The sequence below is a fragment of the Akebia trifoliata genome, chromosome 16 (genome assembly GCF_017979445.1).
Source record: "Akebia trifoliata isolate Shusen 1 chromosome 16, ASM1797944v1, whole genome shotgun sequence".
Classification (NCBI taxonomy): Eukaryota; Viridiplantae; Streptophyta; class Magnoliopsida; order Ranunculales; family Lardizabalaceae; genus Akebia; species Akebia trifoliata.
In genome coordinates this window covers 23481501-23509108 of record NC_141390.1, presented here as the reverse complement: position 1 = coordinate 23509108, position 27608 = coordinate 23481501, and the positions used below count along the sequence as shown (strand labels likewise).

General features: G+C 33.9%; 1 protein-coding gene and 1 long non-coding RNA gene across 38 annotated transcripts in view; both read left to right on the top strand.

The window, feature by feature from the left end:
- The window catches only part of LOC147382956 (BRCA1-associated RING domain protein 1-like), an 83246-nt gene extending 58236 nt beyond the window's left edge, over nucleotides 1-25010 (top strand). For 30 of the 35 annotated variants that reach the window (XM_086427014.1, XM_086427028.1, XM_086427021.1 and 27 more), the window contains one exon: nucleotides 23190-24639. In XM_086427014.1, the coding sequence (XP_086283140.1) occupies nucleotides 23190-23303 (114 nt within the window). In that variant the 3' untranslated portion in view covers nucleotides 23304-24639. Of the gene's footprint in view, nucleotides 1-23189; nucleotides 24641-24668 lie in introns of those variants that run through there. The other 5 variants (XM_086427042.1, XM_086427026.1, XR_015173184.1 and 2 more) reach the window with 4 other exon arrangements.
- LOC147382957 (uncharacterized) lies at nucleotides 13095-22679 on the top strand. Of its 3 annotated transcripts, none has more exons than XR_015173191.1 (8): nucleotides 13095-13397; nucleotides 13494-13539; nucleotides 14014-14084; nucleotides 14167-14252; nucleotides 14385-14781; nucleotides 15869-20868; nucleotides 22227-22320; nucleotides 22445-22679. It is a non-coding gene; the product is annotated as an uncharacterized LOC147382957 (long non-coding RNA). The 3 variants fall into 3 exon arrangements; XR_015173189.1 differs by having other exon boundaries at nucleotides 14004-14084; XR_015173190.1 differs by having other exon boundaries at nucleotides 14004-14084; nucleotides 14167-14274.
- Nucleotides 25011-27608: the final 2598 nt, after the last annotated feature.

The following is a 27608-nucleotide window of genomic DNA, read 5'->3' as shown; positions in this document are numbered from 1 at the left end:
GGCTCTAAGAGCAACTTCAACCCATGTCTCTAAGATTTGATTCCAAATTGACATCTTCTCTAAGTTTAAAAAATATGCTCTCCTCTGAATCAATTTGAACTCCAATTGATCCCCCACTGTAAATCACTATTCATTTTCTAAACCTAGGATTGAATAAAATTTTTTAACATAAATAAGGGACAAAAATAATATTTAAAAGATGAAAGTAAAAAAAAATGATATTTATGTAAAAAAGTAGATGCAAAATGTTATTTAGAGTAATGAATAATGATTTAGAGACAAACACAAAATTTTCCAAACGTCTCTAAATATAAAGTCATGAACAGTGATTTAGAGGGGCTATCAAAGATTTAGAGACCAGTTGGAGAAAGGTTCGGACATCCCTATCTCTAAATTTAGAGATTTCGAGACCATTGGAATTGCTCTAAGGAACTAAATAAACCACATACACGAATAGAAGCTAGCAGTACTATATTTACTATCATAAAGAAAGTCTAAGATGATAAGATTAAGTTGGCTAATGATTTTCTTAGGAAAATATTATTCATCACTATTATGCATAATACCAAAAAGCCTTTTTGTTTTTTAAATCTCGTTTTAAACGCATCTTTAACTCTTAAAGATTAAAACAGTAAAGAAAAAGTTGTCTTTAAATATTTATATAAGGGAGCAGTTTATGGATGTTTAAGAAATCTGTTGAGAAATCGATGGGTGTTAATTGTTCGATTTAAGGAAAACAACAGCTTGGATCATAGCAGACGTCAATTCCAATCTTTTATTATATTTGTAATGAATTCCAAACACCTCCCTCCTTTTTTAATTTTTTAATTTTAAAAGGAAATAAAATCTCTTTCTCTCTCTCTCTCTCTCGATCTAAAATCAAACGAAACCCACACACACACACTCTCTCTCTCTCTTTCTCTCTCTCTCTCGACGACTTCAAAGAACAGCCCCCTATACAATTTCCATTTTCTTTGATTTCTATAGAAACCCATCTTCTCCTTCTTCTCTTAGCTCTTTTTCTTTACAATCCATTGAAGATCTCCTACCAAAGCTTCAAAAGATCGCAAAACTTTTCCAATTGGTAAGAGAACCCAAAGCCAAGTACGAGCACTAAGTATCACCCTTGAGTCTGTATGTTTTACCACAGATGAATCTGCTCGAGGAGATCAAATCTAAGTTCAGCCTTTTTATTTTTACATTTGTTATAGATGCAAGAAAAGATCCCTTGGCATATTCTAGTCGTTGATGTAATGATGATCTACGAAATTAGATAAAGAAATTGCAACTATAACTATGGAAGAATATATTAGAAAGTAAAGGTTGAATGAAGGTGCCAGCAAGGCTTCCCTCACACTTTTAGAACAATTTTGCCTTTCAAAGAAAAAATAAAATCAATAGAAAAAAGGAGTGGTTGTCAAACTCAATTCTAGGAAAATACAAAGAATACCATTTTAGGCTAGCAGGCTCTTGTTAATATTAAATAAGGGAGACGGCCATATCCAAAGTTAGAATAATAGAGTATAGTACGTAATATTGTTCTGTAAGCTGTAGTATATGTCTGGTTAGATTGATGAAATTGTTTGAAAAAGAAGTAGAGCATTATTAATACAATATCCCAGTATTATACCAAAAATTCGAAAGACTACCTTCATTTCCAATGTGAATAAGAACGATGAAATGTATAAAGAATAAAAGAATTGACAATTGCACAAAGTATGCACAGGTGGCTTCAAATCACAGAAAAATACCAAACAACAACAACATAAAACGGGTAGCAAAAGTGGTCTTTGGGATCATTTCACTACAATACACAACAATAAACCAAGCACATCTCCTTTAGAACAATTTTCAGATATAAAGTAGGAAGATAAGAACATCATCAAGAGATATAAAGAGAGAGAGAGAGAGAGAGAGAGAGAGAGAGAGAGAGAGTGTGGATTTCGTTTGATTTCAGATCTAGAGAAAGAGAAAAGACAGTGACGAGAGAGAGAGTTTATTTCCTTTTTTGTAAAACAAAAAAAGGAGAGAGGTGTTTGGAATTCATTATAAATATTATAAAAAATTGGAATTGACGTCTCCTGCGATCCAAGCCGTTGTTTTTCCCAAATCAAATAACTAACACCCATCGATTTCTCAGCATGAACCGTCCCCTATATATGAATATATATCTTTTTTATGTTTAACACTTTTTTTTTTTTACATTTTAAATGAGTCTTTACATTATAAACACGTTTTTTCAACCCAAAAAAAAATTTATAATAATAAAAATCTATTTATTTATAAGGAAACGATTAATTTTTATAGTCTTATAATTGTTTGTAATCTGGTTATAAGTATTGTTTAATGTGGGATTTGATGATAATGTCTTGATGGTATGATTTTTAAATATTTTTAAGTGTATAATTATACTCAAAAGATATGGTGATGGTCAAACATCATGAAATATTGAAATGTATCGAATCAGTTTCATACTCAGGGCCCCATACATGAAATCAACTGTTGCGAATCTTGTGATTTCTCGAGAGAGTTATATTAGACTTTCTCACATAGTTATGAAATGTTGAGTAGACTTAAAGAAAGAAAAAAAAAAAAAAAAAACAGCACCTTTCCAATGTCCCCCAAATTCTTTTCTTTTTCTCTACCAATCTCTTTAGAATTAATACCCTGTTTATCTCTATCGATCTGTCCAGAAACAAAACACTTGAAATCATCTTTAGTATCCAATTCTGGAGACTCATAAATGTAACTCGAGAACCAGTTTCTGATATCAGGTGGCTCTGATGAATCAAACCAGAGGATTAAAAAAAAAAAACAGAAACCCTAAAAATTCAAAATTTACATGAAGAGATGTTCAACACAGAAACAAATATATTTAAATGTTTGTTACGAACCAGAAGGCAATGAGAGCACAAGCACAAAGAACCCAGATTCTACAAATAAGAGTAAAAATGAAGACGAAAGATTTTAATTTTGGTCCTTGAGAGAGATATCGCAGAAATGGAGATTTGGGTTTGAATCCTCTATTATTTCTTCTATTTTTTCAGCCATTTTGGGAGTAGAATCGGTGGGACGTTTGGTTTTTTTCCTTCATTTATAGTGGAGTTTGAGTATGTGGTCAGCTCTATCACTTTCTAGGACTTCTGATTTCAAAATTCCCGCAAAGAGTTGGCATCAAAATTTTGTATTTCAGGAAACACTAAATAGAACATTTCCTTTTGGGGGGCCTAAAGGCCCAAAGTCAGCTTAGTTGATGATTAAAAACCATGATATCCAAGTTCCCCCAAAAATGATTAAAATCAAAATGGTCAGAAATCAAAAATAAAAATTTAGTTTGATCAATGACATTGAATTCATTGTCGATCTATTCATTGTTTTGTACCACGTTTTTCCATTGTTTCGTTCCCTTTGAGTAGGGAAAGTCATGGGTGCATATTGATTTTACATACATTAGTTATTAAGTGGGTGATTCAACGTCAAGTCTACAAAAAAAATGAGTACAACTAATTAAATTAATTTTGATAATCAAATCATGACCTTCATAGGTGACTGAGAAAAGGTGATCGATCATTCATAATGTCGTCGTGACATGGTCCCAAAAATGGTATCAAATATCAACAAAGGTACCCAAAATGAGATCGGTGAATCACCTACTTAATAAGTAATGAAAAATGCTAAAATAACATTGAAATGGACATTATTTCACACATTGCTGATATGGATCTGTGTATAATCGAAAAAAATAGGGAGTTTTAATTTTACAAAGAGAGAGAGAGATGAAGTAGGAGTACTTACCTTTAGAGAAGATAAATATTTCAAATTAAATTTCGTTGTGAAACTTGAATACACAAGAATATATATATATATATATATATATATATATATATATATATATATATATATATATATATATATATGGGTCCCGTTATTTGACCAACAGTTTGGCAAATATTTTGGCAAACACTTTTTCAAAACATGGGTTAGAGGTCTTGGAATGGGCTGATTTTTGGTGAGGATGATCTCTACGGTGAGGAGATCATCCTCACCAAAAATCAGCGCATTCCAAAACTTCTAGCCCCAGTTTACAAGTTGAAAAATCGTGAACCGTCCATTTTTTGTAAATCATTTTTGATGGGGTTAGAAGTTTTGGAATGGGCTGATTTTTGGTGATGATGATCTCCTCACCGTAGAGATCATCTTCACCAAAAATCAGCCCATTCCAAGACCTCTAACCCATGTTTTGAAAAATGTGTTTGCCAAAATGTTTGCCAAACTGTTGGCCAAATAATGCTACCCTATATTATATATATATATATATATATATATATATATATATATATATATATATATATATATATATATATATAAATTAGTTTTGTTGTGTAATATGAATACATAACACATGTATTTATAATTAGAGCGGATATTATCGAATCGGATTTCGTAACATTTGAATTTGTATCCGAAACTCATTCGAATGTTAAAATAACATCCGAATCCGATATCCAAAAATTTAAGATAATATTTGATTTTTCAAATTCGGATTCGGATTTGGATTTCGGCTATCCATTGACACCCCTAGAAAACTTACATAAAATGACTTAAATGCCTCATCAATAACCTCTAGTAAAAAACCCTTGATTTTGTTTTTTTTCTCAAAATTAAGTTATCATCTCTCTGCTAAAGTATCTTAATATATCCAATCCATCCTCATCTTAAATCTATCATCTCCGACATGTTTTAGAAAGTCCTTGTCTTTTTTTTTACTCAAATATCTAACATTCTTTTACTTTTCAAAAATCATATTTTGGTCATGAGGTTTGATGGTTGAAGGAAAAGATTTTTATTGTTGAGATGAGTTCCTAAATGAAGATAATGGTGGGTTTGTTGGATAAAAATCAGTGGACTTTGGCAAGAGGTTGAAGATGAGGCATTTAGGTTATTTCGTTTAGTAATTTAGAATAAACCGTAGTCAAGAGGGGCATGCCATTAGTTTGAAAAGGCAGTAGGTATCGCAAATATTCATCAAAACATGTGTTTTTTTTTCTATGTCATGTTATCTGATTCGCCAATTCGAGTTTGGGTTCATGGTTCACCACTTTAAAATGAACCCCATTCGCAAGGGTGGGAAGTTATGATTCATTAGTACAACTATAATGTTAAAAAATTCTAAAGAGTTCAATCAAAATAAAATTCTAGATTTATTTCTCTTATATTCAAAACAAAGAAGATTAAGAGGCATAATCAATTTTTTTGGGTAAAAAAAAATGTTTTATCATCACTATTTGGTTGTCAAGCCCATTGACAACTCAGTGGACCATAATGGTTAGACTCCCAAATTGATTAATTTGTGCCAGTTCAGGGTTCAGTCTAAGTAGAATGAATTAGCTAAATTACATTTACCAATAGGAGTAAATTCCCAAATTTTCTACATTGCAGTATTTTGCTACAATAATTTTGGACATCAACAAAAATTTGCCAAAAAATGGATAAAAGGGAGGCACCTGAACACAAACATTAACGATTAAATAGGCAACCAAGCACTCAACAAAAATTTGCACTAATACCAAGGAGGACCAGACGTACGGAGGATACCACATTCATGAACATTGGTGGGATCCTCATCCAAATTTAATAGAAAAAAGAACTTACATCAAAAGTTGTCAACAAAGCGCGCATAATCCCAAAAAAGTTGGGTCAACTAAACAAATCTTGTTTCGCCATTCAAATGTACCAAAAGCCACATCCTATGTTTGTTGCAAGTGTTCATATCCGTTCTCACTATCTCATCCACGTTTTGTTGGATATAAATATATCCCATTCTCTATTTTACAATCTTTACAATCTTCAACTTGCTTCTAATTGAATTTGATAGCATACGATCAAATCATCTCAATCAACTATATATCCCTGAGGTTTTCACTGATTAGAATTACTCCAAACTTTTCAAGAATATGATAATTTCTGATTTTTATCTTTCTTAGTCATTTCCTACATCCAACTTAACTTTCTCATCTCTACTATCCCCAAACCCACAAATATATTGCTCTTTGATCATTCTACAATCAACTCTATAAAAATACATGGTCCTAGTGTAAATCTTTTCTTCTAATTTGATTGGAATGCATCAATCCCATAATACTCCAAAACATACATCAACTTCAATTTAATTTTTCCAACTAACACTTATCATGAATATATAACACACACATATGGCATAATCTTGAATGAGAACATTTATTCATTTATTACTAGAGCAAAAATATATGGACCCAAAGTTGACCCTTAATGTAAATCAATTGAAACTAGAAACTTATTTGTCTCATTACCACAAAGTACCATTTGTTCTCACTTCACAAGCCACTCGTATATGTCCTTAATTATGTCAATATATCCATTTGAGACTTTTTTCCTCCAATACCCACTGTAGTAATTAAATTTAGGTGCTTAGTCAAATACATTATTTAAGTCAATTAAAACAATACAAAATTCTTCTTTTCTCTAAGTTTTTTCATCATTTCTATGAGTAAAAAAAGATTCATGCTTTAATGGTTTATTTAACTAAAGATAAAATAAAATTAATTGTATAATATGTTCTTTTAAATCTTATATCTTTGTTCTATCATTCTTTCCCATGATTTCATAATTTACCAAAATGATTAGTCAACTGAGTCAACTCTATGTTTTTTTATTGAAAATCAACTGAAAAATTTCCCATCCTTGAAAAAGACATTGTCTTTTATTTGGAAGGTCTAGATTGATGAACAAACACCTTTAAAACATGCATTTTAGCCGAATGTTAAGCTCAGATAATGACGCCAAGATGGATGTCAAATTGGTAAACTATAAAACAACTAACTCCGAGATGACAACAATTGATAGAATCTAAGAACATCTTTAATAAGAGAGAAAATAAAACAGAGATAAACAGCACGTTAATATGATGAGGGGAAAAATGATGATGGGTGCAAGGAGACAATTAAATGGAGGTTTTTAAATACATGAAGGGAAGAATCAAATTTAAAGAAAGTATCTAGGTAGAAAGAAAATTTCACAGATTTTAATAAAAGATTTTCTTAGGATAAAATTGAATGGTAAAACAAAAAGATTCACATTGCTTACCCAAAATAGTTGGAATGACAATGTTGATCATGTTTAAGAGAACAATAAAGCACATTTAGGGAAGACAAGGGTTTCTAGGGTTGATTAAAAATAATTTATATTTTTTGTAAATGAATTTAATATAAATTGATATATACAATTAATATAAGAAATTACTTTTAATATTATTTTATTATTAGGGTCCAAAAGGTAGTTTAAAATATAATATATGCTAGATAAGATTAAAACAGTGTGAGATTTATTCCATAATAAATCTTTATCCACATAACTATTAGTCTGTAATTTTTCAAGATCAAGAATCATGTATATATCTCAAGAAATCTATTCATGCTCCTAAAGATTAAATATTAAGGTACTTACCTTATATTATAAGTTAAATAGATAAACTAATTTGCTGGAGGTAAGCCTTTCTCAATCCAAGTGCCTGTGATTTGATATATGTAAATCCCTGATCGTTCTCTAATTTTCAAATTCACCTTCTCTTCCCTCTCTGTATTGATTTGACCTAGGGCTTTAGTGATTGATGTAGACCATCACAATTCAAAATCCCAAATTTCTTCTTTGTTATACATGTTTTGTGCGTACTTATTATGAGGTGCCAGTCCATTTAAATAGATGGGCATAGAGGGCCTAGAGATCCTCTTTTAATAGGATTCCTATCCATCAAGGTTTCCTTCTAAGACTTAAAGAATATTTCTATTTCTAATATAATTTGGATTTATCCTTAATTATTGACATCTCTACAATATAAATCATTGTGCAAGTCAAAAACTTAAAACATGTAAGTCAATGGGCCACATGTTAATAGGGTTTTAACAAAAATATCAACTGATTCTTAATATATCTACATTTAAGGGTATTATGATGGTTTTAATGAAATCCAATAGTTATATAAATTTCAACAAGCAATAATTATAGGTTATACACACATCACCACATTATAGTAATTTACCAAAATGCTATTTCTTGCTTTTCCCAAGAGCAATTCCAAGAAGCAATTCCCAATCATAGAAGCTGGCAGCATTACCAAACACAACGCCTATCACCTGGGTCAATAAAAATCAAAAGTCATATCACCATCACAAACTACTTTTATCCCAAATTAATTGAATATAATGACAACAAAACCTCATCCCAAAAATTTGGAGTCGGCTAAAACAATCCTATTACATTATTTATATGATATATATTTTTTTTATTGATCCTGCTTATAATAGAAAAATAATAATTATTTAAAAAATTTATCCAAAATGATTTTAACAAGATGCCTCATTAGAGACAAAAACAATTCGAATGAGGCAACTCAATAATATGGGCGACCAAATGAGATGAGAAATCCATGAGTCTGGATATGATTAAAGAATATATTTTGGTTGGATAAATGAATAATATTAAGGGCTGGCTCATTGAGATGAGTATAATAAGATGATGTGTTCATTTTCTTGTGAAACATGAATATATTGCAAGGAAAAATAGCTTGGAAAAAAAAAAGTCTTAAAAGAAATGATATAGGAATGGTGTTGGTCTACACCCAACGCTAAAAGAGATTTGATCCATCAAAATGGGAATTTGAATTTGGATTAGCAATTTATAGCTTAATTGTCATTAACTATTGAAAAAAAAAAATTGTATCCCTAAGAAAAAAAATGAACTCATCCCTAGAAAGATAGTAGTAATTTCTAGGACATCTGTACTTCTTTAATCCTAATCTTCCATTTAATGAAACCTAGTAGAAAAATCAAAAAATCAAAAAATCAAAAAAAACAAAAAACAAAAAACAAAAAACAACATATGAAAGGAGGGTACTTACATCAAATGTAAAATGAATAGTTTATTCTTTCCTCCAAGTGCTGGAACCATCTTCATCCAAGTCAAAAGGGAGTCCATTCAATTTTGGACATTTGACAATCTCTAGGAGTCTTAAAAATGGCATTGCCTTTTGCATTCTCGGCCATTCCTCCTCCAATTTGTCCAGCTTGAAAAGAATTAAGACTTCCAACTTCCATACAGTAGAATCCTCATCTCCAAAGAATGCTGGACTCATATGGCTTAGATATGTACCCTCGTAAATGGTAAGATACTGTAAATTGGGAAGAGAGTTTGGATTGAGCCAAATCGGTGTCTTTTCTCCTACTTTGCCACTAAGCCATAGCTCTAAAAGCTGATTAAGAGGTGAGAGTAGTTGATGATCTACTTTCCTTGCCAGTCTTAGCCGTTCCTCCTCCGCATCAACATCATTGTTGTTATTGCTTTGAAATATTATACCCAACCACTCCAATTGTGTGAGCTCTGACAACACCTTCAGCTCCCCTTCTTCTATTCCATCTTCTGAATCTATCCAAAACTGAAGTTCTTTGATTTGAGTCAATTTCTTCAACCCAGAAATGCGAAACCCATATATGTCTTGTATATATCATCAAGGATAACCAAGCATTTCTTCCTCTCCATTATGTCTTGTAGCTCCTGCAGTAAATCCTGAAAATTGATGTTTGCGAAGTCTCTTGGCCCATTAATTGTTTTTAACATAGCCTTGATTGACTCTTCAAATTGAAAAGTTTGTGAAATAGTCACTATCAAGATATGATGGAAGTAATGCTTCATACCACCATCATTTTGTATCTTTTGGGCAAGGGTAGTTTTGCCTATCCCACCCATACCGACTATTCCAATGATGTGCAAGGGCCCTTGTGGTGGGTTTAAGACCCATTGCTTAATTTTCTTCATGTCATTCTCCATGCCTACTATTTCAGCATCTTTCACTAGAATTGGATATCTCGCCGGTCGATTATTCACCAACTGTTCTTGGTTCGGAGGGACAATAGTTGCAAGATTAACGAAAGAACACATCGTCTCTAAATGATTTCGTATGTCTTGATTTATCTCACCAAGCTTCTTTCCCATTCTATAACGAAATTTCCAGAATGAAGGAGAGCAATAACGCTTGAATTTCGAGGCCCTTTTTCTTCTTTCTAAAAATAACATGCAATCCGATATAATGTCCTCTGCATCATATAGTAACTCTCTCAATTCTCCCACAACAGTCTTAAGAAGTTTATTATGGTCCTTCCTTCTCACTCCCTCCACATGTTCGATATAGCTTTGCATTAATTGAAGCTTTTTCTTTAAAGTATTGAACTGCTTGTGGAATTCAAGCACATGAGATCCTTCATTTAGGAGGCCTTCAACCAATTTTTCTATGAGAACATTGATGACCGAATCCACCATTTCCCTGCACATTTTTTTATATTGAAATATTACAATCATTTCAAAGTTAAAATTAGGAAATTACAAAAAGTAAGAATTAAAAAGCCCAATATAGTGTTTGCCTGTAGTTATTCCAAGGATAGAGAAGAAAACTAAAGTATTAAAAATTGGCCAAGAGCTAGACTTGTAAACACGATCACAAAGTTGCTTTGCAATGTGTTAAACCAATTGAGCTATAGGTCAGCCGAATTGCTATTAAAAATATAAAAATTGGCCACGAGGATTTTTTCAAGAGGTCGAAGATAGGGGTATTTTAAATATGCAATGGGGTATATGAAATAATCACTTTGGATAACATTATGGTTAATCTCAACCTATTTTGATTCAAATCGTTGAGACTGACTATTTTTACATATGGATCTATTTAAATCGTCAAATATAGGTCTAAAAATGGTTGATCTTGACCATTTTCTCATCTAAAATGGTAGATCTCAACCTATTTTCATTCAATCGTTGAGATCAATCTTTTTTATATGTGTTAATCTTGACCATCTAAATCGTCTATATAAGATTACAAATGACTAATCTCGATCATTGTATCATCCAGAATGTCTCGACATATTTCAGTTCAATCATAGACATCAATCTTTTTTACAAGTATTGATCTCGACATTTTAAATAGTAGATTTAAGTCAACGACCACACAATTTGCAAAATTTGAATCTGATAATCTGATAAATAACTTCCTTCTTTCGAAATTGACCTGTAAAGTCCCTTTAAGATAATTATGATTTCTGAAATTAAAATCAAATCAAAGAACTTACAGTTTATTGTGTTAAGGAAGAAGAGAGGGAAAACAAAGCTTTTGATATGAAAATGCAGAGAAAACTGAGTAGCAACTTGTATAGGGTCAACGTAAAAGAGAAACCCTTTCCTTACTAAGATAGTGAGGAAAAAGACCTCCAGATGTGTAAACTAGAATTTTAAATACTTACGAATCTCGAGGAATTTCTTTTCAAATCTCGAGTCTTTTTTGTCCGTGGATGAGGCTTAATAAGGCCTCTTTTCCTAACTATGTTAGTAAGACTAGTCAAACTCAAAAGTAAAAATGCTCATCGTGTCCCGTTCCTCCTATTTTTTAATTTTTTGGTTTTTTATCCAAACCGTGTGGGGCCACCTCAACAAACTTTTCATTAGTTAAGACTAAAATAATAAAATAACCTTGAAATTGCGACTTTCACTGAGTTTTCGGAGTGTTTAATTGGTGAGAAAATATTTGTCAGGCAAATGCATTTCTAGGGATAATTTTCTCTAAAATAATTTTTATTATTTAGATTCCTAATAAAAATAAATTGAGAGAAAATTAACTTTATCATTTTAATATTAATATTAATTTGTTATCTTTCTCTCACTTTGGGAGAGAACAAAATTAAGTATTTTTCTCTTCATTAACTTTCTTTTTGATATGATTTAGTCACACCCCCCCTCCTTATTGGTGAATATATTGAAACACCCATGTGATTTCAAACTCATGACATCCCCCTACTCCCCAATTTAATCCAAATTGAAGACTAAAGAAAATGACCTAAATACCTTCATATTTATTATATATTAATCCAAAAACCCTTTATTTTTATTACAAAATCCATTAATTTCAACTAGTAGGGAATTTTTATTTTATTTTTTGCCAAAATTAATCTTCAACCTTGAGAGTCAAACTCCAATTTTGAAACCTCAATAACAAGATAAGATTAATTTCCAAGAAGTACAGGATGATGGTGTTTTAGTAATAAAAAAAGGCCAGCGATTTATAAATTGATCAACTTTTAAAATTATATTATTATTTATATCAACATATTTAATGACTTTTTTTGAACGTCATTAAAAACTTTTTATAGCGTTTTCGCAAAGGTTATAATATACAATACTATAGTTTTTCATTGAGGGAATTTGACCAACAAGTTAGGGAAATCAATATCTAGTCTTGGTGACTTAAAAATGAGGAATTAGTAGACAAAGGCTTAAGATCAAACTTGGTTCACCTTGTGAGAGGGAAATAAGATTGAAAACAACACAAAGGTTTTTTTCCAAAAAAAAAAAAAAAAATTTATGTTTTATTCTAAGAAAAATTATTAAAGAGAATTAAATATGTTAGAGAGCTACTATTGCCACACCAATTCTTATATAAATCACTAAAGAATTACACACAATTGGTGTGATGCTAGTAAAAATTTGTGTGGCAATAGCAAGTCTCATATTTTAGTACTTAAAAAAATCTATTTTTTCAAAAATTACCAAATATGAATTAAGTCACTAGACAGTCGGCGTTTTAGTAACTAGTTGGCCTCTCTAGCATTTTAAATGAAGAATAAATTGTTGGCATGTTAAAGCAATCTATTAAAACACTAGACAGTCGAACATTTTAATCATTAAAATGGAATTTTTGGTAAAGCAATGTATTTTAACACATTAAAATGTTGGACAGTCCACTGACTTATTAAAACATTAGACTGTTTATCAACTTAATTCATTTTTTGTAAATCTCATATTGCACAACTCGTGAAAGTGGATCGGAATCATAGATGCTTTTTCACTTGTATCTTAAGAGGAGCATTTATTATGATTCTCATACACTTTCACCTTAACGTGTGTGATGTGAGGTCCAATTTTGAGGTCACGACAGCATTATTCTAAAAAAAAAAATTTATAGGATACAATGACGTTGGTACCACTGCAGATGTGATTGGACAAATAACGATTTCCTAGAGATTCTTATTGAATTCTGAATGTAAACTCCTAGAGATTGGCACAAGTGCGATATGAGGTTCTAGCTTTAAGTCACTACAGCACGACTCCGAAAACAAATACAGTCATTTCCCGCGCTTGATTTTGGAAAATGGAAATGAAAGGACAATAAAACCCTAATTGTAGAAAGAGAGTCATGGTTCTTCTGTGATTGAGGTTTCTTGGAACCCAAACCAGGTCATGGCAGAGTCAGCACATACTCGATTCATCAATCCTTGGGTCCTCCATTTGCAAAAAATGGGTTTGGAACTCAAATGCCCCTTATGGTTCGTTTCTTTCAACTTCTTTGATTGAATGTAGGGTTCCCATGGTTTAGTTCATTTCTTTAATACTCTGTTTCATCTTTGTTATTTCTGCTGCAGCTTGAACCTGCTCAATGTTGCTTCCATGAAATCATATATTCTGCTGGTATTATATATTTATTTATTTATTTTTTTAATTGTTTGATCTCAATTTGGAGTTTTTAGTGGGTCGTCGATGTTATACTTCGTTGTGTTTTAATTTACTCTGGGTCTTTGAAATTTTCCGACCTCAGTTTGTTATTTATTTTTTTTTTTTTAAGTGGGTAGTGGGTGTGTTTTAATTTGATTTGAGTCATTGAAATTGCTTGTTCTAAATTTGGGTATTTTATTTTTTTATTTTGGTGATTAGTCTGATGCGACATTTCTTTGTGTTTTAATTTGATCTTGGTCATTGAAAATGTTCAATCTCAATTTGGGATTTTTTTTAGTGGCTAGTTGATTTTAAGCTTGTTTGTGCTCTAATTTGGTCTGGGTCTTTGAAATTATTTGATCTTAATTTGGGACCTTTTTTTCGTGGTTAGTTCGACGTTATGTTCCTATGTGTTTTAATTTGATCTGGGGTCTTTGAAGTTGTATGCAGTTCATGCAGTCCGGACTGAAAGGAGTTCCCATCAGATTGTCCAATCTGTAAATCATCTTATGTCAACCGAGGTAGATTTAATCTCAAACTTGATCACATTACTTTCAAATTATATATAAGTTTATCAAGTAATTTGAGTTTTGGATTTTGTAGATTTAAGATCAGCTCCACGCATGGAAAATGTAGTGAGCATATACAAAAGTATGGATACCGCTTTTTCCGCTAATCTCTCTCAACAGGTCTGTCAAGCTGATCTTCTTGGTATTCTCCTTTTACTGCTCTTATGTGGAAATTTTCCTTTTAGAATTACTGTAAATTTGAGTTACATTGGTGATTTGATTCCTTCTCTCATGTTGTAATCATTTTTGTAGATGTGAGAAAAGCAAAAGCTTCAAACCAATGCTTTGCTTTAGAAAAGATAGATAAGGATGATAAATTACGCAATGAAATGATTGGGGCGATTGGAAATAAATGAGTTCAGGTTTCTCTTCGTCCATCAGAACTTGAAAGGCCCTGAGATCTTGTATGCTAAGAGAGAGTGGAGAGGTCAGAGAATATAGGAAAATGGGAAGCAAAGAAGAAGGTTTAGTTGCTAAACAAATTCCACCATCATCATTGTTTCTTTGGTCAAAAGATGAACATCACAATGAGGGTCAAAATCAGGGAATAGATTTGAATCAAGTGACGCAAACATCACTTGATAGCCCTCCATCCTTTGGTGAAGCTAAGGATTCGGATGGTGACATAAGTGGTCATAGCGGTGAAGATGTATGTTTATTTTCTAATTGTGACATTTTTTCTATTGAAAATTTGTTCTATGTTTGCGATGCACCTAATGTTTGGACTTGTTCATAGGTAGTATATTTCTTGTGAGAACTTTGTGGATGTAAAACCTTCTATGTCTTCTCATTACAGTTTGACCACATAGATTTAAGTTCATTATGGTTTGTCCTTGTTGGGAAACAAGGCTTTTAAAAAAAAAAAAAAACTGGATGTTATTAGCCACCAATTTGGTGGTCTAATTGAAACTTTGAACTCCATACTTTTGTATAATTTCTTACATTATCGAGAGAGAAGAACAATAACTCACTATAGAGCATAATTGTGCACATTCAATCACTTGCACAAGATGTAAGTTACGGAAGAAAAACAATCTGAAGAGTATTAAACTATCAATAATACTAAGGCATTGTTTAATGTAGTTAATATTTAAACAAAACTTTGAGTGGAAAATGTTGTTGGTTTTATCTATCTTCATGACCTATTGTACTGTTGTAATTTGATGTTTCTCAGACTTCCTATGTATCATATGATGAGTTTCTCCATGTTCTAACCTTTCCATTCTTTGTTAATATATGAAGCTATGAGCATCACTTTTGTCTTCTCCACAGTTGTCATTTGCTTAATTACCTTTGGTAATTTTTCCACATTCCTTCTTTAACATTTTTCATACTTGGAAATTTTTATTGCTTAAAGATGTTCATTGTTTGCTCTCACATTTTTCTTTTATAAGATAACCCATTGGATATTTTTTCTTATGATCTATTTGGAAACTTAGCATTAATAGGTTTTGCAAAAAAATTCTACTAGAAACATGTGCTTGTTTTGTACGGCTAACTAGATTTTTCATATTTGTGTACTTATTTTTAAAACACTTACTCTTTACTTTTGATAAAATAATGTATTCTTAACATTAATTATTCTGAGATCGATTCAAAAGAAGAAAGATAGTGCCTTTGCACATCCAAAAAGTCTTAATTAGCATATATCATGTTATGTTTTGCCAACATGTGCTTTCAATTTCCCGTCGGCCTTTCAATTTATGATACTGGAATGGATCTAAATATTTATGCAGAGTGTTAAGAGATTGCTACCAAATGTCACAATCATGAAAGAAGTGGAAAATTCTACAAACACAAAGATTTATAGAACACCTATCCTTCAAATCAAAGAGGAGCATCTCAGAGAAGCAAAGAGAAAAAAGTTGGACTATGGCCTTCAAGACAAGGCTATAAATAGTGGCATAAATGCTCAGTCCACATGTTAGGATTCTGTAAACGTCATTTTAGTGCACGACCATCCAGTACTTCAAACTGTTTTGATGCAAATCCAATTGCCATATTCTACTGAGAATAGTTAATGTTTACCTAATAAGTTCAAGAAGAACCATGTTCTACTGAGAATAGTTAATGTTTACCTAATAATCTCGGTCTAAACTATTTCATACTTTTGATTTTGTTTATATTATAACTGCTTGATTTTCCGATCCACAAACATTAGTTTTGTTTAGTAGATCGAGATAAGTAAAGAATCAAAATTCACTGATAAAGCTTGTGAAGGTGGATCCAATTGATCTATATTTCTTTCTCATATTCTTAAATTTCTTTTATTTTAGTAGTTTATTTTAGATAAATCATCTCTTGCAAACTGTTTTTAAATTACTTATTAAAATTGAATTAGATTGAAAGTAAAAAATTACTTTGGATTAACGTTGTCTCTGTGGTTCGACTCTTGCTTGCCAAGGTTTTCTTTTGTTCATTATTTTATCATCATCTACAGCTCGAACAAGTGGTATGTCTCAGATTTCTTTCATAAATTTTCTTCTCAAATAATAATAATGTGTATAGTTATGATAATGAAAGTAAAAGTGGGAAGGCATGTTTTTTTTTTTTTTTTTTTTGAATTTTAGTATGTCATAGTTCTTCCCAATTGATGAACATCTGTGATAATATTTGAGAATGAAGGGCACCCCAAGTGTACTTTGTTGGTGAGAATGTTATGAACTTGGACGCAGAACTTGCAAGGGGTTCTAAGCTTAAGTGCAATAGTTATGGGCTGAAGGGGTGTCACGACCATAAATTCTATCACCTAAAGTTAGGTGTAAGTCTGTCTCGGAGTCATTCGGGAGCACTCATGTAACACTATGTAAGGCTTAATATGAAGCTATATCAGTCCCGTGTCAGGGCATATCTGTTAACTTAGTGACACTTTTGTAATAAAGGGAGTATGATCGACTTCCACTTTTGATGTTTCCTTCTAAAAACTTAGGAAATGAATGTTAGCATCCTTGTAGGAAGGGTGTCTAGTCCTTCCCAATCTTCGGCCTATACCCATATTGACTGAAGCCCTCGAGCCAAGCTACGTGAGTCTCGTGTGTCATAGGATCATATATTGCTTATAACACACTTATTGCTTTTTTTACGTGTTACACCGTGTAATCTCAATATTATATCAACAAAGTTGTTTCCGGGCTTTGTGGTGTACGATCATTTTTTACAGGTTTGCTTGTGGATTAGCACCCTTTGCGTCGCATGACCTTGCTTCGAAAGAGCATGGCCTTGACAATTGGTATCAGAGCTCAGTTGTTAGAAGATAGTTGATAGCCATACCAAGTTGGTTTTAACGCCAAGCTTTTCCCCCAGTTTCCATTTAGTTCATGCGAACAATGGCAAGAGGATAGAAAAGTACTGTGGACCAACCTTCTTCAAACACTACCACCACGTACAAACAAGAAACGCATTGAGATACTAGAAGATAAGATGGTCATGCTATCTGGTTTTGTTGATGGTATTGCGCAATTAAATGGTCGTTAGAACACGTTGGAAGAAGAATCCGTAATCTTTAGAGTTAGAGTAGTTGACCTTGAAGAAGATACCCGAGGATCCTTAGCCAAGTTTTAGGAACAGATTATGGAGCTCACTATGAAGGTAGGTCTCCTGGTTAGAGTCGTCGGTAATGAACGGCCTACCAGTAGTGATGCTTCTCCCTCGTGTTTGCGAGTCCTCGAGCCACGCATCTTCAATGGTGTTCGCGATGCGAAAGAGCTCGAGAATTTCCTGTTCGATATGGAGCAGTACTTCAGTGTAGCACATCCGGATTCAGAAAAGGTATAAGTAACAACTGCTTTAATGTATTTTGCTGGTGACATCAAATTATGGTTGTGAATAAAGTACACCGATATGGAAAGTGGCCAATGTTCCATCGATACATGGGAAGATCTCAAAAAGGAGTTGAAGCACCAGTTTCTACCAGAGAATATGAAGTTCATTACCTACAAAAAGTTGAGGCAACTCCAACAGATATGTACAGTTCACGATTACGTCAAGTAATTTTCCGCCTTGATGCTTGATATCTGTGACATGTTAGAGAATGACAAGTTGTTCTCATTTTAAGAAGGGTTCAAGCCTTGGGTTCAAACAGAGTTCCAAAGGCAACGTGTGCAAGATCTCGTATCTACCATTACAGCAGTCGAGCGGTTGACTAATTATACTTCCGCGGAAGGGAGCCAGTAGAGTATATATTCTTTATCGAAGGGGTACTTGCAGCAACATGAGTACACAAAGAAGTCTTTGAATGTTAAGAATGGAGGGTATAGACATAGTTCTAGTCAGGGATCCTCATGGAATTCCTCCCCTTCACATAGTAGAAGCTCGCCAGTCAAGCGTTGTCACAAGTATGTATGCATTTTGTGCGGTGGGCTGCACAAGACATTTAAGTGCCCATAGTGAGCCAAATTGATTGTACTATTAGCCTCCCAGAGTAACCTTAGTCACTAGAGTACTAGTGAGCGAGATAATGAAAATTCTCCTCACATGGGAGCCATGCATCTATTGAATGCAATGAAATAGACATTTGAGATTCAGGAAAGCCGTCAAAAGAAGGGTCTTATGTATGTTGATATTGAAGTTGGTGGCAAGACCACTTAGGCAATGGTTGATACAGGAGCTACGCACAACTTCATTACTCATACAGAGGTGAAGCGCCTCAATATCTGGCTTGATAAGGGTTCAAGCCGCATAAAAGCTGTAAACTCCCAAGTCACTCCTATCCAAGGTTCGACTAAGTCAGTGTCCCTCAAGATACGTACATGGAAGGGTAAGCTTGATTTACTCGCAGTTCCTCTCGATAACTTTAGAGTTGTCATTGGGATGGATTTCTTGTGACAGAACATTGTTGTACCGATGTCATTTGCCAACACATTGGGCATGTTAAGGTGAATGTCCAAGCTTTATTTCCGTTTCCACAGACAAGGAAAAGGGAAAGTTGATTGCAGTCCTTCAGCTGAAGAAATGGTTAAAGAAAAGTGAGCAACCGTACATTGCTATCTTCAAAGTTGAACTTGAAGAACAGGACCATAGTTCAACTCCTACACAGGTTACACGGGTATTAACAGAAGTTGATGACGTGATAGCGAATGAGCTTCCGAAGACACTATAGCCACGTAAGTCGATAAATCATCAAAATGAACTGTTACTTGGTATTACACCTCTTCTAAAGAGGTCTTTCAGGATGAATCCTCTAAGACTAACTGAGTTGTGCAAGCAACAGAAGAAGTATGGGTTTTGCGACGTTGTGCCGATTATCGAGCAACGAAGAAGATCACCATCAAGAACAGGTATCCTATCCAATAGATAGCTAGCTTATTTGATAAACTTGGGACGACCAAGTACTCTTCGATTGGATTTGAGATCAGGTTACTGTCAAGTTCCAATTGTAGATGAAGCCCCTCAGTTACTTCGTCAGAGTGTTAACACTAAAAGCATTGTCAGAGACAGAGATTCAAAAGTCACAGGGGAGTTATGGGATGAACCGTGCAGAGTACTTGAGTTTCAGCTTGACTTTCCAACAAGTGGACATCTTCAAGCAGATTGGCCAACGGAGATATTTAATTCCGTGTTGGAGTATTTCAAATATCTTGCCAATGTTGACCATGAGAATTGGGCGAATTTGTTCAATTTCAACCTTTAGAATAGTTCTTCTTTCAACAAGAGTCCTTTTGAAATTATCACAGGCCAACAGTGTTTAACTTCTCACACTATCGTTTCAGACTAGAGGAGACATAGTCCAATGACGTACAGGTTTGTTAAACTCTGGTTACCGTACAGGTTATGCAGCATTCACTCTATCATCTATGCAAAAAGTCTCAAGCCGTACCATGCAGATCCAGGAGATCCCGCATGCAGTATTCCAACACGTACATTTTCTCATTCAGTTATTCATTCAGAACGTGTTGTCAACAAAGTTCTCGAAGGCGTCAATTCAGCAACAGTTCAATCCAGCAACAGCAGCAGCAGCACGTGGAGTACTTCGTCACACAGAAGAACATGTCAGAATGTGAAGCTACACAAGAGAGTGCAGATAACCAACAACCTTTCAAGCAGAAGATTGAAGAGTTTGTCAGGGCAATGCGACGAGGACGTCTGCAAAATTGGTGGGGGAGTTTGTCACAGCCATAAATTCTGTCATCTAGAGTTAGGTGCAAGCTTGCCCTGGAGTCACCTGGGAGCACTCATGTAATACTATGTAAGGCTCAATATGAAGCCATATCTGTCCCGTGCCAGGGCATATCTGTTAGCTTAGTAGCATTTTTGTAATAAAGGGAGTATGACTGGCCTCTACTTTTGATGTTTCCTTCTGGAAGCCTAGGAAAGGAATATTAACATCCTTATAGGAAGGGTGTCTAGTGTTTCCCAATCCCCGACCTACACCCACGTTGATTGAAGCCATCGAGCCAAGCTACGTGGAGTCCTGCGTGTCAAAGGATCATCTGTTGTTTATAACACACCTATTGCTTTTGTTACGTGTTACACCGTGTAATCTCAATATTATATCAACAAAGTTGTCTCCAGACTTTGTCTCGTGTTGCCTCGTTTATTTGTTTGCTAGCTACGTTTGTGGTGTACGATCATTTTTTACAGGCTTACTTGTGGATTAGCACCCCTTGCGTCGCACAACCTTGCTTCGAAAGAACACAGTCGTGACAAAGAGGCAGCTCTTAAATGTTATGCGAAATCCTGTCGGAAGAGCTTTCCTGTTCCTTGTGCGGTTAACATTGATGATTGCCAGTGGGATTGTGTAAGTTGCCTTAATTGGTGGTCGTACTAGCAGGTGTTCTTGTTTTTACAAAGAATTGTAGTTTTTTCTTGGTTTAGAATTTAGATAATTCAAATTGAAATTTTGAGACATAGTGTTGAATCTTAATTGGATAGAAACAAGATGTTCTTCTAGCCACTCTCATTGGATGACTTCATACTGAAATCATTGACATCAGTCCAAGTATAGAAACTCCATTACCTTGATGGTACCTTATTCGTCTAGCATATCCAATGAGGGCCGATTGTGTGAACACTTAGTTACTATCGCATTCCCCTTTTTCCTTCATGCTTTGAATTAATTATAGTTTGCAACTCTTTTGGCTTGTGACAGGAAACTTTTCTAGTGCTCTGTCTAACTCGTACTTCACAGAAATTTCCAAATGAAATATCAAAGTCTAATAGGAACCTTGGGACAAACAGTTCTTCCTCAACTCTAATGTACTATCTTGTTCTTTTGAATCGTTAACTTTGTATGCCTTCCTTTAGTTGGAAGTAACTTGATCAAATTTTTATTCACCACTGTATCAGGGATTTGCTGCTTGTTTAAATTGACTGTAGAAAATCATTGTCTTGCTAGTACCTTGTTAATTTTTTAATTTTGGGTTCTTAAATGTTAGTAATAAGACTTTCAAATCATTCGGCCATGATTCAACATTCAATAACCATTTGAGGTGAAACAATCCTCAATCCTTATAACACTCACAATTCCCACTTGGAGGTGGAGCTTCCTGAAGGATGATGAAGATCTACAAGGTGAAATGCTTGATAGATATGTACCTTTTGTTTTATATGATTGTTATGGTTAACACCCCAAGGTCTTCATGTGAGTATGCAATCCTTAATTATCTCAAGCGCACAAATCATGGTCTTCAATGCATCCTGAGTTGACAGGTCAGGTCCTAGGCTACATAAGTTTGAGATTTTAAGAACCAAATTTGGCTTTGTTGGTGATGATGAGATTATCGGAATGCTACATAAGCTTTCTTGCCTTCTTATGGCCTTAGAGTGTCTGGCCCACATTTTTTTTCCTGGTGTCAGTGTTAGTTACTCCTATCACACTTGTAACTGAAGAGAAAAGATAACTTGGATAGTTTTTCTTGAAGATTCAGCCGAATTGACCCATCTCAATAGTTATCCTTCCCTCTTTGAAATGGAAAAGTAAAATATGTGTAGTTGTTCAGAGGTACACAATTGATATGTGTTTCCTTTCCAATAATGTATTGTATCTTTGATGTATTTTCTTACAAATCTTCTGGTGATGTTATATTTTAAGGAAAATTTTCCTTGTCTTCTGCTTCTGAAGTCTTATATTTGGTTGTATTATTATTGTTTTGCCAGAGCCAGACTGCGATCCAACAAGGTTTGGGAAGCATCATCTGATACAGTTGATGAATGGGTTCTGTGTGGATCTGCTCTTTCTTTTGCAGAGAAGGTATACTCTAGTTTATGTGAAGAGTTGCATCTATTTATTGTTCATTAGCTCCACTTGTGTCCGCAAACAATTATATAGAAAATGGTTCATTTTTTTACATGGAGATTTTTTTGTGTGTGTGCAGAATATGTTGGCCAAGTTTGCAAGAATAACTGGTGCAACTATCTCCAAAATCTGGAAGCCAAACATCACCCATGTTATTGCAGCCACTGATGAGATACGTGCTTGCAGCATGACATTGAAAGTTCTTATGGCCATCTTGAATTGGATATGGGTTTTGAAAATTGACTATAAGCTCTCTCTTTTTTTCTTGTGCCTGCACCTCCTACTTGTGTTATAATAGTTTATATATATATATATATATATATATATATATATATATATATATATAGATATATCCAACGATCAGCATTTTTGATGCCATGGACTTGATCTTGGTCATTGTCGCTAGCATTTTTCATCAAACCTTTCTATCCTGATATTTCTAGTCGACAGATATATTATGTTTCATTAGCTTTACTAAACATGTGTAGTACTTTAGCAGCAACTATCAATCCCTGTTGAGAAACTAAAAGATGGAACAATAAAGGAGGACTGAATTGGCTGTTTATGTCAAAATTGTTTGTTTAATCTTTTATGACAAGAATTGACCATTTAATTGGCATTAAAGATTCAAATGCTTTGTTAATTGTCCTTTGTGTATTTATACAACTTGAGTTTCTGCCGGCAGGGATAAAAGCATGCATGGAAGCTATGCATCCTGTGGATAAAGAGTTATGGATTAGGTAACTCCCGTGTGCATACTTCACACTTCAATAATGTTGTATTACAAATCATGGGTTCACTAAAATTAGTGTGGATACGTGCAGGCACCGAAGCTATTTAATGGCATTTACTTCTATTTAAGTGGTGATTTTGCACCCACGTACAAAGTATTCCTTGAGGATTTTGTGTTAGCTGCAGGGGGTACTATCTTTGACTAAGAACATTTTGATCTCACAGGGTTTCAATCCAGAAATAGTTTGCTCTACAACCTTAGTTGTTTACAGTCTTGATCCCCTTTCAAAGTGTGAACCAGAGGAAGTATCTTCAGTTATCGAGCAGAGACGAGAAGAAGCAGAAACTCTTGCCGCTCAAACTAGATCATGGGTTGTGGGTCATACAAGGCTTTTGGAATCAATCGCAGCTTGCACGTTGCAACCTTTTGCTTCCTAATGTAAGGTTTCGCTAAGGAGTTTTTTTGTTGTAGGAGAACATTGGCATGCCTTATAAAATATGGTGAGCAATGTATCTCCCCTGTTTTGGGTTTGGGTCAATTGTCTAGAGTCTTCTCTTTCTGAACTTATTTACTGCAATTAATCTGTTGGGACTCTTCTTGGGTGGTCTGTTTTGGTAGAAAACTCTTACAAATGGAAAAAGTAACTTTGAAACGGGCAGCCCGCCTAAAAGTTTTGAAGAATACCTCTTCCTTGGAGTACGTGTGGCATCTTCAAGGAGGTATCCCAAATATTGAAGAAAAAGTAGGGATGTGAATTAAATACGAAAAGTCATGTGTCAAAGTGCGAATTGTAATCGGGTTGCCTGCTTCAAAGTCGGCCTCCTTACAAACCATTGTAAATTGTAATCTTCTTTGGTAGAATACCTTGTTAAGTTAGTGTCTTAGGAACATGTTTGGATGGTGTTTCTTGTGTTTTGGTGCTAAAAAATGCTAGTGCATCCTAACAAATGTTGCCATTGGTTTCCACTTCCATCAAACTCAAAAGCAGATTAATTAGAAATCTCACAACAGAATCGTCTCAAATGCAGAAACTGAAAATTGGCAGAAACGAGAAGTTGTCCAGACTCCAGAGCAGTTTCCTACTTCCAACTTTTGTGGGTAGCTGATAGAGAATGTTTCCAAGATATTAATTTTAGAGAAACCAAAAATATCATTATTTTTTAATATTATTATTGTCAAAAAAAATCGAAGGGGTTGTTTTTTATGACAATTTTCGCAACCATTTTTTCAATAGAATTGAGTTCTAGACTAGATGTTGTCGCTTACCCCGATCTTGTTGTGGTAGTGGGATAGGTTGAAGGATTTCATATTTCTGTGGACCTGCTTAACGTAGACTAAAGATATCAATACAGTTTTGAAATAATATTGTTGGAAAATTATAAAATTTATTCCAAAATAATTAATATAAATATGTATCCAATCAAGAATCTCTTACTAAACTGAATAGTTTAGATGATTCATTTACTAATTCGGAAAACAATTTATGCATTTATAATTTAAATGTCCGAAATTTTGGTGTGATTTTATCTAATCTCAAATATGGTACTAACACATTTTGTATATTTTGCAGCATTTTACCATGGCGGAACCTTAATCGATGATTGAACTTTAAGGCATCGTGTGGGTCAAGCTTGTTCCCGAGATAGTAGAAAAATTTTTGAGGTCACATTATTAATGCAATTTGTTCCTTGGCCTTGAATTGTCCCTTGACAATACTATAACATGCGTGCGCGCATTAGACACTAATCTTGAAAATAGCTTGCTTGTTTGATTTCATTGGTGTGGTATTCATTAATACAAATCAGATAAATTACAAGAAATTCAATTACTCATCCCCATCCTTTGAACCTTCGTGCGCTTGGCTATTGTCCTTGTAACACTTATATTTCCCCTAAATTGTAATGTGTAGATGACAATCATGCCCAGTTTTGTAAAGATCTTGATGGAAAATTATAAGATTTATTAGGAAATAATTAGTATGTTCTTTTAATTAACATGATCTGCATCTCATACTAGTTAATTTTTTGTGCTGCTTAGACATTGTATAAGGTAACCTATACTAAGCTTTAGTACTTGGGAAATTGGAAAATTTGAGCTACAAGTGATGAGTCGGTGTCTAGGTCCTTTGCATAGCATTAATAATCTTACAAACCAAAAATCACCCCATCTAACCAAAAATTTGAGCTACCGTAGGGACTTCTTTCTAAATACCATGTAACTTTTGGGCAATAAATTAACCACCCAGATACTAAAATCTCTCTCTTTCAATCCCTTCTCAGCTCTCACCCCTCTATATGATTTCTTAAAACACCATCATGGTTTAGTATAAGGGACACCAAAAGATATTCCTCTACGTTATCGATTTCTCAAAAGATATTCCGTTTATTCCCCCGACTTATCAATAAAAAAAAATTGATATATGAGATGAGGAGCACTCAAATTGTCTTTGCAATTCAGTTGCTCAGGATGGGATTGACTTAGAACCCTTAATCAAAGAAAAATGATAATAAAGCCGAAGCAAGGTTTATCCAAGAAGAAAAGAATTCAGAACTGAAAGTGTGTTCAAAATGATCAAAATATGATGAACAAGTTGTTCAAGTAATTATTTAAGTAACCATGTCTTGGATAAAAGAAAAACAAAAGTAATTATTTCATTATTTTTTAGGTTAAAATGATTTTCATCTGAAGCATACCATTTTCCCACAACTGTGTATGTTGTGCCAACATGAAGACCCCATAAGTGTGTTAAATAAAACAAGGTGGTGACCATGAGTATGCTCAAGCCATATGTGCGGAAAATCTCGGGTCTTCATAGGCTTTTCGAGCCGAAAAATAGTGTCAGCGTGCATATATTACACGTTCTCTTGGTCAAGCACTATCAATGCATCTCATAGGCACAAAATTGTGGCAATATAAGCCCAAGATGGACATATATAAGAGATTAAAGTTCCTCTAGACACCAAATGAGGTTTATGAGGGCATTTAGAAAGAAATCCCTCAAGTGTCAAGTAATTTTTTTCAAAGGCTAATGATGCCAGTAGGGAATTATCATGTTGCTTAGGTCTAGAATCACTTGCTTCTATTTTATCATAATCGCTATTAATGGAGTTAGTTTGATTTAGAGAATTTTTAGGTAAAAGTGATGGAAATTTTATTTTAAAATCAGTAGATGGCTAAAATATTTACTAAATCGATGGTGAGCGGACTTTAAGAAAGAAAGAATTTACTAACTGAATTGTCGAGATACAACCTCTAAAGTCAAGGTGCATTTGTAGATTGACTTCCTCCTTTATGTGAGTTCTAGACCCAACATTGGGACCCATATCACCTTGAATAAAACAGTTGACGAAAATTATTTAATAGACTAGTTGGAGAATTAAAAAAAACAAAAATTCAGAAATAATTGCTTATCTGAAATTCATCCAACAATTTAATGGAGTGGTGAACAGAACAACCTAATATGTACCTTAATCGATGCTTGAACGTTAAGGCATCATGTGGATCGAGCGTCCCGAGATACTTAAAGAAACAATGTTGAGGTTACAGATTATTACTAATGCAATTTGTTCCTTGGCCTAGAGTTACCCCTTGACAATACTATAACATGCTTCGTGGATTTCATCACATGCACGTACGTAGACACTCATCTTGAAAATACCAAATTTGCTTGATTTCATTGGTGTGGTGTTTATTGATATATATCACATAAATTACAAGAAGTTCAATTACTCATCCCCATCCTTCGAACTTTCGTGCTCTCGGCTATTGTCCTTGTCTGGAAACATCTCGGTGGCCTTCTGCATCTCCCTTACCTAATCCATTACATCAACATTATAGACATAAAACTTGGCAACAGTCCGAAATAAAATAAAGTTAAGAAGACTTAATACAGCATAAAACCAATAATAGTAATCTAAGCGTGACACATTTAGATTATTAAATATCCACCCTTTGCCGCTCTTCTTCTTTGTGATATCAGAAACAGTTTTTAGAAGAAAACTACAAAGAAATTCTCAATTCCCAATTCCCAAGCTACAAGTGAAATAAGAAGTTCCAAGACTTTTCATTCCCTTGGGCTTGATCATAGCAGAATTCGATCTTCGCAACTTCTACAAATGTATCAGCGACTCCCATCAAAGCAAATTGTGGGAGAAGTACGAAAATACTAAGAGGGACGGTTTCATTTTTTCCGTTTATTTTATTATCCCTTGCGATGTTATGTCTCCTTCATCTCAGTCAAGGCGGCAATGACCATTATAAGTACATTCTTCAATAGGCTAATCAACATAGAGAGCGTTTAATATCAGAATCATTTTTATCATTTGCTTGCAGTGGCCTTCCTAGTAATGTGCTTGAAAACTTGAAACAAGTTGACCATACCAAGGGTGATTAATTAGGATACCAGTTATAGGGTGAAGTTGGGATATCTTAACAAGTAAAACCCAACTCTCAACTCTCAAGTCTATGACGAAAAATGCGTAAATCCGGTGACTAGAAAATTATTAATAAG